General features: G+C 39.6%; 3 protein-coding genes and 1 non-coding gene across 5 annotated transcripts; 2 read left to right on the top strand and 2 right to left on the bottom strand.

Moving 5' to 3' along the window:
• The first annotated feature begins 927 nt into the window (after positions 1 to 927).
• Positions 928 to 2,818, top strand: LOC141615411 (uncharacterized). Its single transcript, XM_074433779.1, has 2 exons — positions 928 to 2,427; positions 2,540 to 2,818. Exon 1 carries the CDS (start codon positions 1,057 to 1,059, stop codon positions 2,425 to 2,427), a length of 1,371 nt encoding a protein of 456 aa, XP_074289880.1. The 5' UTR covers positions 928 to 1,056; the 3' UTR covers positions 2,540 to 2,818.
• Positions 2,819 to 8,204: 5,386 nt separating this feature from the next.
• Positions 8,205 to 10,732, top strand: LOC141615412 (uncharacterized). 2 transcript variants are annotated; one of them, XR_012529844.1, is made up of 3 exons: positions 8,205 to 9,632; positions 9,745 to 10,498; positions 10,575 to 10,732. XR_012529844.1 is itself a non-coding variant. In XM_074433780.1 (2 exons), the coding sequence occupies exon 1, from the start codon at positions 8,262 to 8,264 to the stop codon at positions 9,630 to 9,632; it is 1,371 nt and encodes a 456-aa protein (XP_074289881.1). In that variant the 5' UTR covers positions 8,205 to 8,261; the 3' UTR covers positions 9,745 to 10,521. The 2 variants fall into 2 exon arrangements, 1 of the variants encoding a protein (XP_074289881.1); XM_074433780.1 differs by lacking the exon at positions 10,575 to 10,732 and having other exon boundaries at positions 9,745 to 10,521.
• A 424-nt stretch (positions 10,733 to 11,156) lies between these two features.
• Positions 11,157 to 11,238, bottom strand: TRNAS-GCU (transfer RNA serine (anticodon GCU)). The gene has a single exon. It is a non-coding gene; the product is annotated as a tRNA-Ser (tRNA).
• Positions 11,239 to 15,803: 4,565 nt separating this feature from the next.
• LOC141615413 (uncharacterized) lies at positions 15,804 to 17,593 on the bottom strand. Its single transcript, XM_074433781.1, has 2 exons — positions 16,098 to 17,593; positions 15,804 to 16,021 (listed from the first exon to the last, which is right to left on the bottom strand). The coding sequence occupies exon 1, from the start codon at positions 17,466 to 17,468 to the stop codon at positions 16,098 to 16,100; it is 1,371 nt and encodes a 456-aa protein (XP_074289882.1). The 5' UTR covers positions 17,469 to 17,593; the 3' UTR covers positions 15,804 to 16,021.
• Between the last annotated feature and the right edge of the window lie 1,619 nt (positions 17,594 to 19,212).

Below are 19,212 nucleotides of genomic sequence, written 5' to 3' on the forward strand. Positions count from 1 at the left end.
CAAACGTAACAATTAGTAGTGAAACTGTCAAAGAACTCTAATGTTAATTAATATAATCTCAACATTGAAATTCCTGGGCTTATATACAGTAGCTGAGTAGTATACACATGCTAGTTAGATTCGCCCTTTTGTAACTCCGTAAGAGAACTATCTAAAGAGACATTGTATTATTATCAATCGCTTTGAGAAATTCAAAATAGAAAGAAAGATAATTACGGATTTCAAAGTTGGCAAAAGGTACTCAACCGAGCATAGGAAAATTTTTGTTTGCTCCCATTTTTAGCATATTTTGACTTTTTGTTAAATTTAATAGTTCTCTATTACCATATCATGGTAACGTAAAACAATGCTTTCATCGTTGCCATAAAATATATACTACTAACTGGCATTATTATACTAACTTGGTAACCCAATTATTTTAAAAATGACATAACCTACTAATTGATGTTGTCACAGATGATAAGGAGCAAATAGTCTTAATTTTAAATAGTTAAAGGTAAAATTATGTTGTAAGAGATCTAACATTTTCTCTCAACGCACTAAATATATATAATTATGATACTTGCTATTTTTTGTAACATCATTCAGTTTTACGTAGCTGTAAAATAATTTGCAAAACTCATAAATGCATGTCTCCGCTATTAAGGGTTCATATTGGTGAGCTGCACCGTGTTTACAAAGATAGCGTTTTGGATTTAATTAAAATCCGATTGTGTCTGTAACAATGAAAAAGCTAGCTACATACTATGACTATGTCACTTGATGTTATACTCGATGCCAAAGCTTTAATAATTCATCGACTATTATCTACACCAATTACGGATTTTTTTTCCATCAATGACAACATAAATGGACTTTTTTTATCAACTAAAGAATATATTTTTACAAATAATCCTAAAAAAACTTCGTGCATCGCACATGGCACGGGCTTTTCCACTAGTCAATCAATATACATGAAAATATTTCCAAATTACATTTTCTCAAATTGAAATAACCAAACCCTATAATCGGCGGGAATTAAACCCCAAAATCAAAAAAAATCAGAAGAGGGGAAAAATGGATGAGATTGAACAAGGTTTTAGCAGCGTTGGTAATGGTCGAAAATTGCACAGGACAAAGGGTTTGATCATGGCTTGCAAGCAAGACGATAATGAGATGATCACTGAATATTATGGACGTCTCAAGAAGCTTTGGGACGAACTTGATAAATTTGATCGACAACCAATTTGCAGGTGTGGTGGTTGTAAGTGTGACTTAAATAAACAACTTGACAAGAAACGTGACGAAGATAAGCTTCATGATTTCTTGTTTGGTATTCATTCATCTTATTCCACTGCGGCGTCGAGTTTGTTGCTGCAACAGCCTCTCCCTTCTCTTAATCGCGCGTATTCTACGCTCCTCGTTCAGGAAGAAGGCCGTGTCAAATGGAAGGCTGCACCAAATGATGATTATAATAATCCTCCGGGTAAGTTATTGGTTCGGACGTTGAAGCATTTGGAGAAGCCGAATAAAATATTTGGTATAGAATTTAATTTCCACTTGATTGATCTGAAAATGAAAAAGATAGAATTGAATTACATACCTGCAATCCCTTTGATGAATGAAGGTGCGACGGGGGAGATGGTGGCGTTCGATTCTTGTATATACATTTTGGACGCGGTCTTGAACCGGACTGAATTGAACCAGAACAAGGCCGAGTATGAAGATATGAATCATATTCACTGCGAGTCATCAAAATACTGTTTGGTATCAAAACGTTGGGATGCTTTTGATGCTCCTATTCAAACAGAAGGCTGCTCGATTCCTGATACTAGTATTTTCGGTAAATTGTATTGTTTTGGATTACCATGGCGTCGTCCCATGGCTGTTTATGAAAATGGTGGTTGGAAGGATTTGAGGTTACCTGATCACCTTATTCATCGTAAAATCTCTTTTCCTGTTATTCCTGATCATATAAATAAACGTTATCTTGTTCATTTCTATGATTCTCGTGAAATTTATGCCTTCCGCCCCAGCTCCAACTCCAACTCTACTGCTACTGCTGCCGGGGATTGGACTTGTGTGGTTGATAATTTCAATAGAGAATGGGATCCTACAGTGGCGGTTTCAGGCAACATCCTCTTTTTTCATGGATTCAGGCTCGTCTACCTTGTTAATGCATATGACATGTCAACCAATAAATGGTTGGAAATTGTTGGAGATTTCACCAGGATCGGTGCAACTGTTTCACACTTTAGTCACATGTTTACTTTGCCCGAAAACCATGATGTCTTATGTTTGGCCACTGGGCTGCCCGCAGCTGTTGACATCCTTAGGCTTAGATTCAATCATACCAGTGGCAGTAATCAGTTGACACTCACTGCTCTTGATTACCACTCTTATAATCTTCCTATTCCATTCACCGTTGAAGATTTCCTTCTGCTTTAGGTACATACTTAAGGCTGCTTCTATTTCTTTTTGCAATTATCCCATTATGTCTTTGTAAGCGCATGCGTTCTTCAGTTTTCCTCTGCTAAAATGCGTGTGTTTATTTTTGCAGGAGCTTTCATTATATGCTTCACACGATGTTTGTGCGCCTTGTTGTGTTTTGGGGCTTTAAATTGATTGTCGTTTGTGCGCCTTGTTGTGTTTTGGGGCTTTAAAGGGTGCTTGCTAGTTTACAATCACTTGTATCCTTATCGTTTAGGAATTAGGATCACTGTTTTGTTTTTACTTCTCAAAGTTCTCATCTTTGTTTTCAGCTGATTTGCCGAGGCACATTCGGCTGTAACGAAATAATGAACAGCACATACGAAATAAGAACTCGGCTCCTTTGGTATTTGTTCAGTACTGTGTGTCATTAAGGCCTTGTTGCCATTATCACTCAGTCATCAGTTAAGTTGCTCTCCTCCATGTTCTATTTGTCTTATCTTAAGTAACCACTATACAAGTTCATAAACCGCTCTTTCTGTGGGGTTGATGAGGGCCAGTCCTCAACTGTTTTGGAGATATTATCGATCTGAATGCAATATTGTTACAAGATGGTGGAAACATGTCAAAACTATTGGGTAAGTTAGATTTCACTCTGATCCCACAAGTTTGCTTGGTATGTGACACTTCCAAACCTTAACCTAGAAGCATTTTGCATTAATTAGCTGGCCTGTTTCTTCTTTCATCGATCCCCATAATGGTTTCCTCAGGGCCCTCACTGCCATATCGACTTGTAAAAATCCTTTTTAATGATCATATCTCTTGGAATAGTATGTATGAAGTGCCAATATTATCAGAGCTATTGTCAATAATGAACTGCAGCTGACAAAATTCCAAGCGGCGTTTATTTCTCTTGGTGGAATGGGTGTGATTTTGGGTTGTGCAGAAGCTAATTCTTAGATCAATTGATGCTCATATTTCAATTAGCAGCATGGACAATCTGTGTTTTGGGTGCTTTCATGAGTCGTTAGATGCATATTCATTTAACATTCCGAAATCGCCAGTCTTGCTCACAATTCTCTTCTGTATGTGATGGGTGACTTTTTAGCTTCATTCAGGAATGCAATCCACTTACTTCTGATTACAGGAATCAATAATACAAGAGGGGTGCTCATAGTGCTGATCTAATTGGTTCTTCTGATTTTCCTGTAGAATGCCAATCCACTTACTTCTGATTATGACAGTATAACAGCACTGAAGTCAGTTCATGCTCATAATCCCGAGATTTATTCGCATCTCTGTATCTAGAAGTGGCAATAGGGTCAGTCGGGTCGGGTTGAGGTCATATCGGGTCAGCATACCCTTTCGGGTCGAGACGACTCGTTATCGGGTCGGGTCATTCGGGTCAAATGATGTATAGGGTCGGGTCGGGTCATAATCGGGTCCGGTAACTTAATCGCGTTACTATAATTTTTTTACGATTAAATTCAGTTTTTAACCTATTATTTGGTTTAATTACTTCATTACTAAGTCAAGCATATCAATATCAATCTAACCACAAAATCACTTTCATTTTGATCAAAATTAAGCTTAATAATTCTCAGGTCATCAATTTAATCGGGTCAGCGTCGGGTCGGGTCAAAATCGGGTCGCGCCTGGGTCGGGTTCGGGTCACTGATAATCGAGTCGTGTCAGGTTACGCGTTCTCATCGGGTCGGATCAGGTCGGCTTCGGGTCACAATATTTTCGGGTCCTTGCGGGTCGGGTTGGGCCGGACTTGCCAGCTGTATAACTATCCAGGTCCGGAAACAAAATGGAAATTAAAAGTTGTTTTGCATGTGTTAAGGTTGCACCATTACATTAAAAACTCGTACTTTTTCGAGACGGAGTACTAGACGATATTTACTAAATATCTCGTGACTTGTTGCCCAAGTTATGTATATTTATATTTTAGTATATAGAATTGTATTTAGGTAACATCTACTGTTGTATAAATAGACGATACAACAACAACAACAACATCAGAGCCTTAATCCCAAAATGATTTGGGGTCGGCTGACATGAATCATCCTTTCGAACCGTCTATGGGTGAACGCAAGCCTCAAAATGCGAATAAAAAAGGGAAGATGAAAAACAAAAAGGAAGAACGAAAAATGTAATGGAAAGGCAAGGTAAACTTAGGGGTTTTAAAATCGAATTCCGTCTTTCTTTTATAAAAACTTAAAATTTAAATCGAGAGAAAAGATTAAAACGATTTTTAAAAACCGAAATAGAGTTAAGGATCCGGAATGAACCGGGTAAAATCTATAAGAAAGTGGTTGGTGAAAAAGTGTAATAAAAGAGAGAAAAATAAATAATTTAGTTTCTTTAAATTAAATAAAAAAAAACATTAAATCTGTCAAAAAACATCAGATACTAAAAATCCACATGTATCATTTCCCTCCATTGTGCCCTCTCCGTCACCATACTCTCCTCAAGCCCCAGAACTCTCATATCGTGCTCTATCACTCTCAACCATGTGTCGTCTCGGTCTTCCTCTCGCCTCTAGGGACCTTTTTCTCGTTCTCCAAGTCTCCGACCTCCTAATCAAAAGGTGCGTCCATAGGTCTCCGTCTCACATGGCCAAACCATCTTAGGCGGTTTTCCATCATCTTGTCCTCTATTGGCGCCACTTTTACTTTTTCCCTAATCACCTCATTCCTTAACCGATCTTTCCTTGTATGTCCGCACATCCACCTCAACATGCGCATCTCCGCCACACTCATCTTTTGAATGTGACAATGCTTCACGGCCCAACACTCGGAGCCGTAAAGTAGGGCAGGCCTAATTGCCGTGCGATAAAATTTTCCTTTTAATCTTTGGGGCATATCTTTATCGCATAGAAACCCTGAAGCACTCTTCCATTTCAACCATCCCGCTTTAATTCTGTGAGCCACATCTCCGTCTAACTCCCCATCTTTTTGAATAATAGATCCTAGATATCTGAAGAAATCCGAACCCTCGACAACATTCCCATCGAAAAAAATACTCCCCGCCTCGTCGATCTCAACCCCGCCACCTTAGTGAACGACACCTCAAATACTCGGTCTTACTCCCGCTCGGCTGAACCCACGAGTCTCTAAAGTCTGGCTCCACAATTCCAACTTTCTCTCCACCCCCTCTTTTGTCTCATCAATCAACACAATATCGTCAACAAACATCATACACCAAGGGATGTCGTCCTGAATATCCCTTGTCAACTCATCCATAACTATAGCAAAGAGAAAAGGACTAAGTGCGGAACCTTGATGCACCCCGATGGTAATAGGAAATTCTTCCGTTCTCCCAACATTAGTGCGAACACTTGCACTAGCCCCCTCATACATGTCCTTTATGAGGTCAATATATTTTCGCGACACACCCTTTCTCGCCAAAGCCCGCCAAAGTACTTCTCTTGGTACCCTATCATATGCCTTTTCCAAGTCAATAAAAACCATATGTAAGTCCTTCTTCTTGTCCCGATGGTATTCCATCAACTATCTCATGATAAAAATCGCATCCATAGTCGATCTCCCAGGCATAAATCCAAATTGGTTTTCCGAGATGTCTACACATCTCCTAAGCCTTTGCTCGATTACCCGCTCCCATAACTTCATCGTATGACTCATGAGTTTAATTCCCCGATAATTGGAACACTCTTGAACATCACCTTTGTTCTTGTACAAAGGGACAAGAGTGCTTCTCCTCCAAGTCGATGGCATCTTGTTGCTCCTCCAAATCTTGTTGAAGAGCATGGTTACCCATTCAATCCCTTTCTCCCCGAAGCACCTCCAAACTTCTATGGGTATACCATCCGGTCCCTCTGCTTTCTTTGACCCCATCTTCCTTAACGCCTTCCTAACTTCACTCTTTTGTATTCTACGCACAAATTCTCGATTAACCATGCTTGGTGTAACCTCTACATCCCCAAAACCTTGTTCCTGATGTCCATTGAATAAATTATCAAAGTAAGAACTCCATCTAGCCTTTATTTCGTTATCCTGAACCAGAACCTTGTCGTCCATATCTTTCACACACCTAACTCTCCCAATATCTCTCGTCTTTCGGTCTCTTATGCGAGCCAGTTTATAGATATCCTTCTCTCCTTCTCTCGTGTCCAACCTGGCATACACTTCTTGGTTAACTTTTGCCCTCGCATCCCGTACGGCCTTTTTAGCGGCTCGTCTAGCCTCCTTGTACTTTTCAAAGTTCTCATCACTCATGCATTTCCCTTAACCTTATAGCATTCACGTTTAGTCTTTATCGCTTGTCTCACCACATCGTTCCACCAAGATGTGTCCTTACTTGATGGTCTATTCCCTTTAGATTCCCCTAACACCTCCCTCGCCAAATCCTTTACAACATGCTCCAATTTATCCCACGTTGCATCAATATCTTTCTCCTCGCAATCCGACCAAATATCGCTACTTCCAACCTTATCCAAAAACGCTTGTTGGTTTCCCCCTTGTAGCTTCCACCACTTGATCCGTGCCTCACCGATTGTCTTTCTCTTCCTCAAGTCTCTCTTACCCCGAAAATCAAGAACCACTAGTCTATGTTGTGTTGCGGCACTTTCCCCGGGTATGACCTTGCAATCGGTGTACTCTTTCCTCCACACATTCCTTACCAAAAGAAAGTCAATCTGACTAGCATTACCTCCACTTCTATAAGTCACCAAATGAGAATGTCTTTTCTCGAACCAAGTGTTCATTACACCCAAGTCATATGCCAAAGCAAAATCCAATATGTCACTTCCTGCTTCATTTCTCTCCCCGAACCCAAAACCCCCATGAATGTTCTCAAAGCCAACTCGACTAGTACCCACATGCCCATTGAGGTCACCACCAATGATCAATTTCTCTCCAATAGGGACTCGTTCTACAACCTCTTCCAAATCCTCCCAGAAGGCTCGTCGAAAAGAAGCATCCAAACCTACTTGAGGTGCGTAAGCACTTATAACCGTCACCACCTCATCCCCGACTACAAGCTTAATGCTCATTATCCTATCACTCTTTCTCGATACCTCTACCACATCATCAATGTAATCTTTATCAATGACAATACCCACTCCATTACGACTTTTGTCTTTACCCGTGTACCAAAGCTTATAACCCCAAGGCGCTATCACCCTTGCTTTATCTCCGACCCACTTTGTCTCTTGAAGACACATTATATGCACTCTCCTCCTTTTCATAACCTCCTCTATCTCAGCTAATCTCTCTGTCAAAGAGCCAACATTCCAAGTACCAAAACGTAACCTACTACCCTTCCTAAAGTCATGTCCTGATTTCTTTACCCGCTCTTGACCATGCTTCCTAGATCCAAACCTACTTGACACCACACCCATACTTCGAGGTGGCGCGCCGCTTTTGGGCGACGACCTAACAACCCTTGCATATTTTTCACTACACCCGGGTCTAGAAGATGTAGCGCACCCTTGCCTATTTGACACCACCCCCAGATGTAAAGATGGCGCGTCGCTTCCGGGCGACGACCTAGCAACCCTCACATACTTTTCACTACACCCGGGTCTAAGAAGTGCATCGCGTCGCTTCTGAGGAGACGCCCCAACGGTGTTCAAATTCCGATTCATGTCCATAAAATGTGACTAAGTTTTTATGCTGGCTGCCACAGACCTACCGCAACCCTCCTCCTTTATCCGGGCTTGGGACCGGCAGTAAATGCCCGAAAACACTCACAGGCGGAGTTTGTATAAATAGACGATGTATAAACAAAAATATTTCCAAATTACGTTTTTCTCAGATTGAAATAACCAAACCCTAAGAATTGGCGGGAATTAAACCCAAAATCAAAAAAATCAGAAGAGGGGAAAAATGGATGAGATTGAACAAGGTTTTAGCAGCGTTGGTAATGGTCGAAAATTGCACAGGACAAAGGGTTTGATCATGGCTTGCAAGCAAGACGATAATGAGACGATCACTGAATATTATGGACGTCAAAAGAAGCTTTGGGACGAACTTGATAAATTTGATCGACAACCAATTTGCAGGTGTGGTGGTTGTAAGTGTGACTTAAATAAACAACTTGACAAGAAACGTGACGAAGATAAGCTTCATGATTTCTTGTTTGGTATTCATTCATCTTATTCCACTGCGGCGTCGAGTTTGTTGCTGCAACAGCCTCTCCCTTCTCTTAATCGCGCTTATTCTACGCTCCTCGTTCAGGAAGAAGGTCGTGTCAAATGGAAGGCTGCACCAGATGATGATTATCATAATCCTCCGAGTAAGTTATTGGTTCGGACGTTGAAACATTTGAAGAATCCGAATAAAATATTTGGTATGGAATTTAATTTCCACTTGATTGATCTGAAAATGAAAAAGATAGAATTGAATTACATACCTGCAATCCCTTTGATGAAAGAAGGTGCGACGGGGGAGATGGTGGCGTTCGATTCTTGTATATACATTTTGGACGCGGTCTTGAACCGGACTGAATTGAACCAGAACAAGGCCGAGTATGAAGATATGAATCATATTCACTGCGAGTCATCAAAATACTGTTTGGTATCAAAACGTTGGGATGCTTTTGATGCTCCTATTCAAACAAGTGGCTGCTCTATTCCTGATACTAGTATTTTCGGTAAATTGTATTGTTTTGGATTACCATGGCGTCGTCCCATGGCTGTTTATGAAAATGGTGGTTGGAAGGATTTGAGGTTACCTGATCACCTTATTCATCGTAAAATCTCTTTTCCTGTTATTCCTGATCATATAAATAAACGTTATCTTGTTCATTTCTATGATTCTCGTGAAATTTATGCCTTCCGCCCCAGCTCCAACTCCAACTCTACTGCTACTGCTGCCGGGGATTGGACTTGTGTGGTTGATAATTTCAATAGAGAATGGGATCCTACAGTGGCGGTTTCAGGCAACATCCTCTTTTTTCATGGATTCAGGCTCGTCTACCTTGTTAATGCATATGACATGTCAACCAATAAATGGTTGGAAATTGTTGGGGATTTCACCAGGGTCGGTCCAACTGTTTCACACTTTAGTGATATGTTTACTTTGCCCGAAAACCATGATGTCTTATGTTTGGCCACTGGGCTGCCCGCAGCTGTTGACATCCTTAGGCTTAGATTCAATCATACCAGTGGCAGTAATCAGTTGACACTCACTGCTCTTGATTACCACTCTTATAATCTTCCTATTCCATTCACCGTTGAAGATTTCCTTCTGCTTTAGGTACATACTTAAGGCTGCTTCTATTTCTTTTTGCAATTATCCCATTATGTCTTTGTAAGCGCATGCGTTCTTCAGTTTTCCTCTGCTAAAATGCGTGTGTTTATTTTTGCAGGAGCTTTCATTATATGCTTCACACGATGTTTGTGCGCCTTGTTGTGTTTTGGGGCTTTAAATTGATTGTCGTGTGTGCGCCTTCTTGTGTTTTGGGGCTTTAAAGGGTGCTTGCTAGTTTACAATCACTGCGATTCATCTAAATACTCTTTGGTGTCAAAACGTGTCCTCCCAAGGTCTTTGAAAATGGTTGGAAAGATTTGGAGTTACCTCGTCACCTTGTTAATCGTGAAGCATCTTATCCTGTTATTCCTGATCGTATAAATAATTGTTATCTGGTTCATTTCTTTGATTCTGGTGAAATTTATGCCTTCCACCCCAACTCCAACTCTCCGTCTTCTAATGCTACTGCTGCGGATTGGACTTTAGTTGCCGGTAATATCTATATAGAATGGACTCGGCCAATGGCGGTATCAGGCAACATCCTGTTTTTTCATGGACTCAACTTCCCATGCTTTATTATTGCATATGACATGTCCACAAATAAATGGTTGGAAATTATTCCGGATTTCAGCTGGGTGGTCGAAGAAACTCTTTTCGTATTTGATGATATGTTTATTTTACCCGAAAACCATGATGTCTTATGTTTGGCCGCTGGGGTGTCCTTTACACGCGATAATCCCCCATTTGTTGACATCCTTAGGCTTAGATTCAATCATACCATTGGCAGTAATCATTTAATACTCACTGCTCTTGATTACCAGTCTTATGATCTTCCTATTTCATCCACCGTTAAAGATTTCCTTCTGCTTTAGGTACGTACATAGGCTGTTTCTAATTCTTCCGCGTTCTTCAGTTTTCCTCTGCTAAAATGCGTGTTTATTTTTGCAGGAGCTTTCATTATATGCTTTCCGAAGGGCTTATTTCCCTGGCGATGCTGAAAACCCTAGTTATTATAATGTCTTATGATCACTGTTTTCTTTTTACTGCTCAAAGTTCTCATCTTTGTTTTCGGCTGAATTTGCCCAGGCACATTCGGCTGTAACGAACTCTATGAAATAATGAACAGCACTTATGCTGTAAGAACTCGGATCCTTTTGTATTTGTTATGCACTGTGTCTCTGCGTCTGTCTGTCGTTAAGGCCTTCTTGCCAGTATCACTCAGTCATCGCTTAAGTTGCTCTCGTCCATGTTCTATTCAAAAATTGCTCTCGTCCATGTTCTATTCATAAATTTTTGAAATTTGTAGATATGCTCGAAATCTCAAATCCCATACCATTGGTTTGGTCGCAAACATAATCTCTGGATTTCTCAAGGACACTCTCTCTGGTTTTCCGTAACTTCCTGCATATATACACGCCAGTTAGGATTAATACAAAAATAATTCTTGCCTCCCTGAAACTATAGCATTTCTACATTACGAGTTCAACAATTTTGTGACTCGAGAAAATAAATTACCTTAGAAAAAAAAAACGTCGCCTGAGAGATTCGAACTCTCGCGGGGAGACCCCATGTACTTAGCAGGCACACGCCTTAACCACTCGGCCAAAGCGACTTTATTGTCCCAAGTTGCGCATTGCTGGTTCTTATAGATGGTACCTAACTTTGTTACAGGTAAAGCGCTTTATTTTTCTCGCACTTGTTTAAACTTCGTGATTCCGTGAATGTACGTACATTGCTGAAGAAATGGACCAAAAAGGAATAAAAATAAAAATCAGTTTTCTTCTACAAATCTCGTGTTTATTTGAACTATTATTCGAGATCTCGAGTATACCGATATTAGAAGTTATTTAATCAATTTATTTGTAGTTCTAACTTCTAAACCTTTGTTTGAAAGAAGATATATATGACCACGTGTATGTTTCACCAAAATTTCGACATAGCATTCTCGCTTGAGGTATGATAACCGTGTATAAGTAATGTCGATAAACTGGAATTACATATACATGCCTAGCTACTTGTTAAGACTAGTTTATAGATTGTCTCGACTCTCGAATGACTTAGGTCTTTGGATGACTAATATGATGGGAGTAAATTAAACTATCTCACCAAAGTGTTTACATTTGTTATGTTACTAGTATATAGATCACGTGAGGGTTGTATTAGAGAAAGTTGTAATTAAAATGTTGTCATTAACTTATTTTTACATTTAATAAATCTACTATTGATTAACTCATTTTTACATTTAAAATGTCGTGAAATGTATTTATTAATGATTTTATTTTGTAAACTTCTTAACTTATTTTAATAATTTTTTATTTTCACGAATCTAATAATATGGCAGCGAGAGCTAGAGGTGGCAATCGGGTCACTCGGGTCGGTTACGAGTCGGGTTAAAGCGGGTTGGGTCATATAGGGTTTGGGTTATGTCGGGCCAGCGACGGGTTCGGGCCGGTTCGGTTTATGTCGGGTCATTTTCGGGTCGGATCATCAACGGGTGGCAAGTCGGGTCGGGTCATTAGCGGGTCAGTGTCGGGCCAGGTTATCAGCATATATTTTATCTTATATATTTAGTTTTAGATGGTAATTTTATGTTTAAATAATGTGTAGGTTTATTAATTGTAGTTTTAAGTGAAAATAATTAAGATAAATGTCAATTTGATGTTATTTAAACTATTATTAAGCTAGTTTATTATCGGGTCATATATCGGGTTGAGAAAATATCGGGTCGTGGGTCGGGTCGGTTCAGGTCGGGTTCAGGTTGGGAAAAATAAGGATTCTATCGGTTATCGAGACGGGTCGGGTCGGGTCGGTTCGGTTTCGGTTCACCCAATTTCCGGGTTGTATCGGGCAGGGTTTCGGGCAGGTCGGGTTCCTCGGGTCGGGTCAGCTTTTGCCAGCTCTAGCGAGAGCCCTGAGGAAACCGTTATTTGGAATAGATGAAAGAAGAAACAGGCCAGCTAATGCAAAATGAAAGTCAACATCAGATATCATGCTTCTACCTTAAGAAACTGAGTATAGCCAAAAAAAATCAGGAACCACAAAATTACCAAGATACAATCAAACAAGAAATTAACATAAAATGGAAAGGACAACCAAAATCACAAGGCTGATTCGAACAAGCAGGACGCCGCTATAAAAGAAAATTAAATGTGGAAACCATTATTATCAACATCATACCAAGGGCACCATTTTCAACCATGGGAGGACACCATGGTCCATGGGTATATCCGAAGAAATACAATTTACCAAAAATAGTAGCAGGAATTTTTTGACAAAAGTAACTTGGGCAACCATTACATCTAAGTCCCGTGCAAACATTAATAACAAGGAAAGGGAGTTGTTTACGTTAACCAACTGTTTTAGAAGTTGGAAGGCGTCACTAGTCTCACTACTACATACAGTATGATATAAAGCAGCCAGGACTATTAAGTTTAAACTATCTGTTGTCACTGATATATATTACATCGAAGAATCATCATAAACTCGCCAGATAGTTTCTTCCAAAAGGTTTGGAACTGTCATATACCAAGAAAACTCGCGGAAATAAGCCCTTCCGAAATAAGCATAATATAACGAAAGCTCCTGCAAAAATAAACACGCATTTTAGCAGAGGAAAACAGAAGAATGCATGCGCTGATATAATGGATAATTGCAAAAAGAAATAGAAGCAGCTTACATAGTACCTAAAGCAGAAGGAAATCATAAACGGTGGATGAAATAGGAAGATCATAAGACAGGTAATCAAGAGGAGTGAGTATTAAATGATTACTGCCAATGGTATGACTGAATCTGATCTTAAAGATGTCAATAGCTGTGTGTGGTTAAGGTTTGGAACTGTCATATATTGCGGAAATGAAGTTTAACTTACCCAGTAGTTTTGAAATGTTACCACCATCTTGTAACGATATTGCGTTCAGATAATATCTCCAAAACAGTTGAGGACTGGCCCTCCATCAACCCTACAAAAAGAGCAGTTGTGAACTTGTATGGTAGTAAAAAACGGTCATCTGATTTAGGGTAGATCGAGAGAGCGACTTGAAGGAAAAATGCTCAGCGGCTGGGCGACTTAGCCAAAAAAAAAAAAAAAAAAAAAAAGAAGAAAAATAAAAAAGAGAAGTGAATTGTAGCTAATGGGAATGGAACACGGAATCTACTAGCATTTCTTTCACACCCCTTACCATAACACCAAGTGTAAAGTGATGTCTTATTAAGGGGATTAAATTTCCATATTTAATGCTAACAGCAATAAATGTGTTTTGGGACTTGAATAACGATTACTCAATATTATCTTTAATCACTTCCCTTTAACATATAAACTTTCTTGCACTGATGGTTAGGTAATATTGAATAAGTGTTAGTTTTGTGGAAGGTCCTGTGTTCGACTCTCCTTAACAGCCTTTTTTTTTTTTTTTTTTTTTTTTTTTTTTGCGAACACCTAAGTCGCTGTGGGGGTAGGCGATTTGAGCTAAAATCGCTCACTCCCGGAGCGACTTGCCGTTTAAGTAGCATACTGAGGTTTGGGTGGACATTAAGTGACACTTTGGGTAAGGTCGTTGAGCGGGAGAGCGACTTGAATCCGAGCCTAGCTTCGATGATGACGTGGACCCATTTTGGGTAAATACTTTGAAACTCAACCTATTTCGTTAATTTGTTTGTGTTTACGCCCCATTTTGGAAAAACATTCTCGTAGATCGATGGAATAATACTTAAGATAAGACAAATAGAACATGGACAAGAGCAACTTAAGTGATGACTGCGGGATACTGGCAAGAACGCCTTAATGACAGACAGACAGACGCAGACACAGAGTACATAACAAATACAAAAGGAGACGAGTTCTTGCAGCATAAGTGCTGTCCGTTATTTCATGTTCGTTACTGCAAAAATGTGTCTGGGCAAATTCAGCTGAAAAGCAAGATGAGAACTTTGAGCAGTCAAAAGAAAACAGCAATCCTAAATGATACGGAGTACAAGTAATTGTAAAACTGAAAATTACCTGAAAAAAAAAAAAAAAACAGAATCAGGAAAAATATGATACGGAGGATTGTAACTACGGCAAAGAGAGATCATCTGATTACCACAATGTATCTAACATAATTGAAATTGCTTTGTTTTATCCATACTCCATTACTAACATATTACAGACAACCAGAATCTTGTTTTTTTTTTTTTTTTTTTTGGGGGCAAAAGTAACTTGGGCAACCATTACATCTAAGTCCCGTGCAAACATTAATTGCAAGGAAAGGAAGGTGTTTACGTTAACCAACTTGTTTTAGAAGTTGGAAGGCGTCACTACTAAATATGATATAAAGCAGATAGTTTAAACTACCTGTTGTCACTGATATATACGGAGCACTGCATTGAAGAATCATCATAAACTCGCCAGATAGTTTCTTCCAAAAGGTTTGATGTCGAAAGAAATGCCGTCTGACAAAAGTTCTTCAAAGTTATCTGTGAATTGAATTGTCATAACAACTTGACATTCACCTTGTCTGAGCATGGCCATGTGTTCTCAGAATCCGGACGTCAAAGATGATAAACTCCCTTTGTATGGGAGGATCAGAGCTATATGATCAAGGAGTTTTATTTCTTTTCACACGTTTGTATGCAAAATAAACTCGTTAAAAAAATCGTATGATTTATCAACAAAACACGATAACCAATCAAAACAACAATATCTTGAAACTTCTAACAGATTCCCCAGCAAACAGAACATAGAATGGAACATGTTACACAAACATCAACATAAATGATTTCATCAGTCGCCAAAGAACCTCAAAATTTCTAAGAGAATAAACTACCAAGCACCGTCTAAAGCCCCAAAACATCACAAGGCGCACAAAAAACAATCAATTCAGTGTTATGATATACATCGTGTTAAATCATAATTGAACAAATGTGTCTAACCTAAGCCAATCTGAATGACCAGATTACCCGCTGCAGGTGTATAAGATAGCAGGGGATGGACATCAAGAGAAACTGTGTACTGTAAACGAATCTCAGCCTTTGACGGGTAGAGACTGGAATTTTAGATATGAAACATTCACGGACACTGCACTGGAAAATATGTTGATCTCTCATCCTTGAAAGGCAAAGTATGATGTATGTGAGCTCTTTCAGTGACAGACAAAATTTAAATAACCTAAGTTTCCTAGCATATAAGCAGAAATCATGGTCTTAAAATGATCGCCATAATATAAAAACCCCAAACACGACAAATATTTGGAATGTTCAATACAGAAACCGTCAGGAGAAAATGAGAAATACACACAGCATCTTACTAACTCAAGACATCATCATTTTAATCATAACGTAAAACAACATCATCTTAATAATCTAGGTTTTCAGGCATCTCCAGAGAAATAAGCCCTTCCGAAAGCATATAATGAAAGCTCCTGCAAAAATAAACACGCATTTTAGCAGAGGAAAACTGAAGAACGCAGAAGAATTAGAAACAGCCTATGTACGTACCTAAAGCAGAAGGAAATCGTTAACCCTGGATGGAATAGGAAGATTATAAGAGTGGTAATCAAGAGCAGTGAGTGTCAACTGATTACTGCCACTGGTATGATTGAATCTAAGCCTAAGGATGTCAACAGCTGCGGGGTTATTGCATGTAGAAGGCAGCCCAGTGGCCAAACATAAGACATCATGGTTTTCGGGCAAAGTAAACATGTGACTAAAGTGTGAAACAGTTGCACCGACCCTGGTGAAATCCTCAACAATTTCCAACCATTTATTGGTTGACATGTCATATGCAGCAACAAAGTAGTGGAGCCTGAATACATGAAAAAACAGGATGTTGCCTGAAACCGCCACTGTAGTATGCCATTCTTTATTGAAATTATCAACCACACAAGTCCAATCCCCGGCAGCAGTAGCAGAAGCAGTAGCAGTAGAGTTGGAGTTGGGGCGGAAGGCATAAATTTCACGAGAATCATAGAAATAAACAAGATAACGATTATTTATACGATCAGGAATAACAGGATAAGAGATTTTACGATGAATAAGGTGATCAGGTAACTTCAAATCTTTCCAACCACCATTTTCATAAACAGCCATGGGACGACGCCATGGTAATCCAAAACAATACAATTTACCGAAAATAGTAGTATCAGGAATAGAGCAGCCTTCTGTTTGAATAGGAGCATCAAAAGCATCCCAACGTTTTGATACCAAACAGTATTTTGATGACTCGCAGTGAATATGATTCATATTTTCATACTTGGCCTTGTTCTGGTTCAATTCAGTCCGGTTCAAGACGCCGCCCAAAATGTAGATACAAGAATCGAACACCACCATCTTCCCCATCGCACCTTCTTTCATCAAAGGGATTGCAGGTATGTAATTCAATTCTATCTTTTTCTTTTTTAGATCAATCAAGTGGAAATTAAATTCGATACTAAATATTTTATCCGGCTTCTCCAAATGCTTCAACGTCCGAACCAATAACTTACCCGGAGGATTATGATAATCATCATCTTTTTCTTCTTCCTGAATGAGGAGCGTAGAATAAGCGCTATTAAGAGAAGGGAGAGGCTGTTGCAGCAACAAAGTCGACGCCGCAGTGGAATAAGATGAATGAATACCAAACAAGAAATCGTGAAGCTTATCTTCATCACGTTTATTGTCAAGTTGTTTATTTAAGTCACATTTACAACCACCACAGGTGCAAATTGGTTGTCGATCAAATTTATCAAGTTCGTCCCAAAGCTTTTTGAGACGTCCATAATATTCAGTGATCGTCTCATTATCGCCTTGCTTGCAAGCCATTATCAAACCCTTTGTCCTGTGCAATTTTAGACCATTACCAACGCTAAAACCTTGTTCAATCCCATCCATTTTTCCCCTCTTCTGATTTTTTTTCTGATTCTGGGATTTAATTCCCGCCAATTCTTAGGGTTTGGTGGTTTCGAAACCCCCAATTTCAATTCGGTATTGAGCCGCCCTTTTCAAAATCTGTATTGGACCGAACCGAGACGATCACAAGTTTTGTCTTTCTCAATTGAGAGCAAAAGTCGTGCTCATTAAGCAAGCAAAAGTAGACATGGCAAACGGGTTAACCAGATCAAGTCAATTTGATTTTGACTTCTAATCAATTTCAGATTTGTAGGGTTTTGGTCGGGTCTAGCAGGGTCATTTTTGGGAAATTATTATCAAACTATTTATGGATAATAATCAGTGTGGAGCCATAAATATTTAGCTCGGGTTATGTTGGGTCGGGTTAAGCTCATGACTTGAGGTTGATGACGGGTCAAACTATTCGGGTTGGGTCCATTTTACCATGTCTAAGCAAAAGTCATATCTATAATAAACAGCTTGTCTCATTGAAAACGGGCACTCTCCGTCACAAGCTGAAGACGGATAGGGTCCCTCTACAATATCAGCTGAAGATGGATAGTGTCCCTCTTACAATATGCAAGTGGCAAAACAAGTGGGAATTAAATGGAGCACTCCATTTGTCCTCCCACTTGTGATATTGTGAGAGAGACACTATCCGTCTTTAGCTTGTGACGGATAGTGTTCGTCTATAATAAGAATTTACGATATTAGTGTACTTTTTGTTTAAATAAATGATGATCAACGGGCTATTCTTCTGGCTGGGCCGGGCCAGGCCCGTCGTGCCTAGTGCGTGCCGGGCTCCACCGTGCTTGGGTTGTGCTGTGTCTAGACACGGATTTCTGAAGAAAATTGTGTCAGAGCCCGTCTCAAGCCCAGTCGTGCCGTGCCCGTGCTTCCTCGATTTTCTCACCGGGTCGTGGGTCGTGCCTGGCCGTGACGCACGCCAGCCCGCGGCCCTTTATGCCAACTCTACATACAGCCCCCTTAGGGGGTGTTTGGTTCACGTGTGGGTATGGGTTTGGAATCGGGAATCATACCTGAGTGGTATCAGGTTGGAACTTGATAACTCATACCTTGTGTTTGGTTCAATTTTGGGGGTATGGGGTTAGAAATCAATCAAAGCTAAAAACTCTTCAAAATACAATATTTTAGTAATAATTTTTATACTATTAAATCATGTAAAGAAAATTTAATCAAATAAATATATAAAATGATTTTTTTTACAATTTTTTTTATCACTTTTTAATATTTGTAATTTGATACCATGGGTATCAATCTCATACCAATTTGGTGACCTAGTAGGTGTCACCTTCTAATTGCTCAAATAATGAGGACAACAAAGTAAACAAAAAAAATGGGTGGTGACCTAAAGGGGTGACTTTCTGGGTGGGAGTATAGGCTTTCCAGGGGTTGTCAACACAGTGGTCAAAGGTGGCCTTATGTGGAGTCGGTTAGTGTGTAAAGTAAGGCTGGTCAGAGAAAGGGTTGTAAGTCTGGGTTTATAGCAGGTGGTCAGAGGGTTTTTCGCGGGTCTTTTTAAGGGGTTATGATGTTTTGTTTGGTCTGAAATTTGGTATGTAAATTCAGGGAAGTGCAAGGTATGTCGTAGTTGTGTTGTTTGTGGTGGTCGTTGGTTGCAAGTGGTGGTTTATGGGAAGTGAATTGACCCACGATAAAATCCTACTTTAAGTTACGTCAACCCTCTGTGATCAGCCTTACTTTACACACCAAATCTATCCCACAT

Source organism: Silene latifolia, chromosome 11 (genome assembly GCF_048544455.1).
Source record: "Silene latifolia isolate original U9 population chromosome 11, ASM4854445v1, whole genome shotgun sequence".
NCBI lineage: Eukaryota > Viridiplantae > Streptophyta > Magnoliopsida > Caryophyllales > Caryophyllaceae > Silene > Silene latifolia.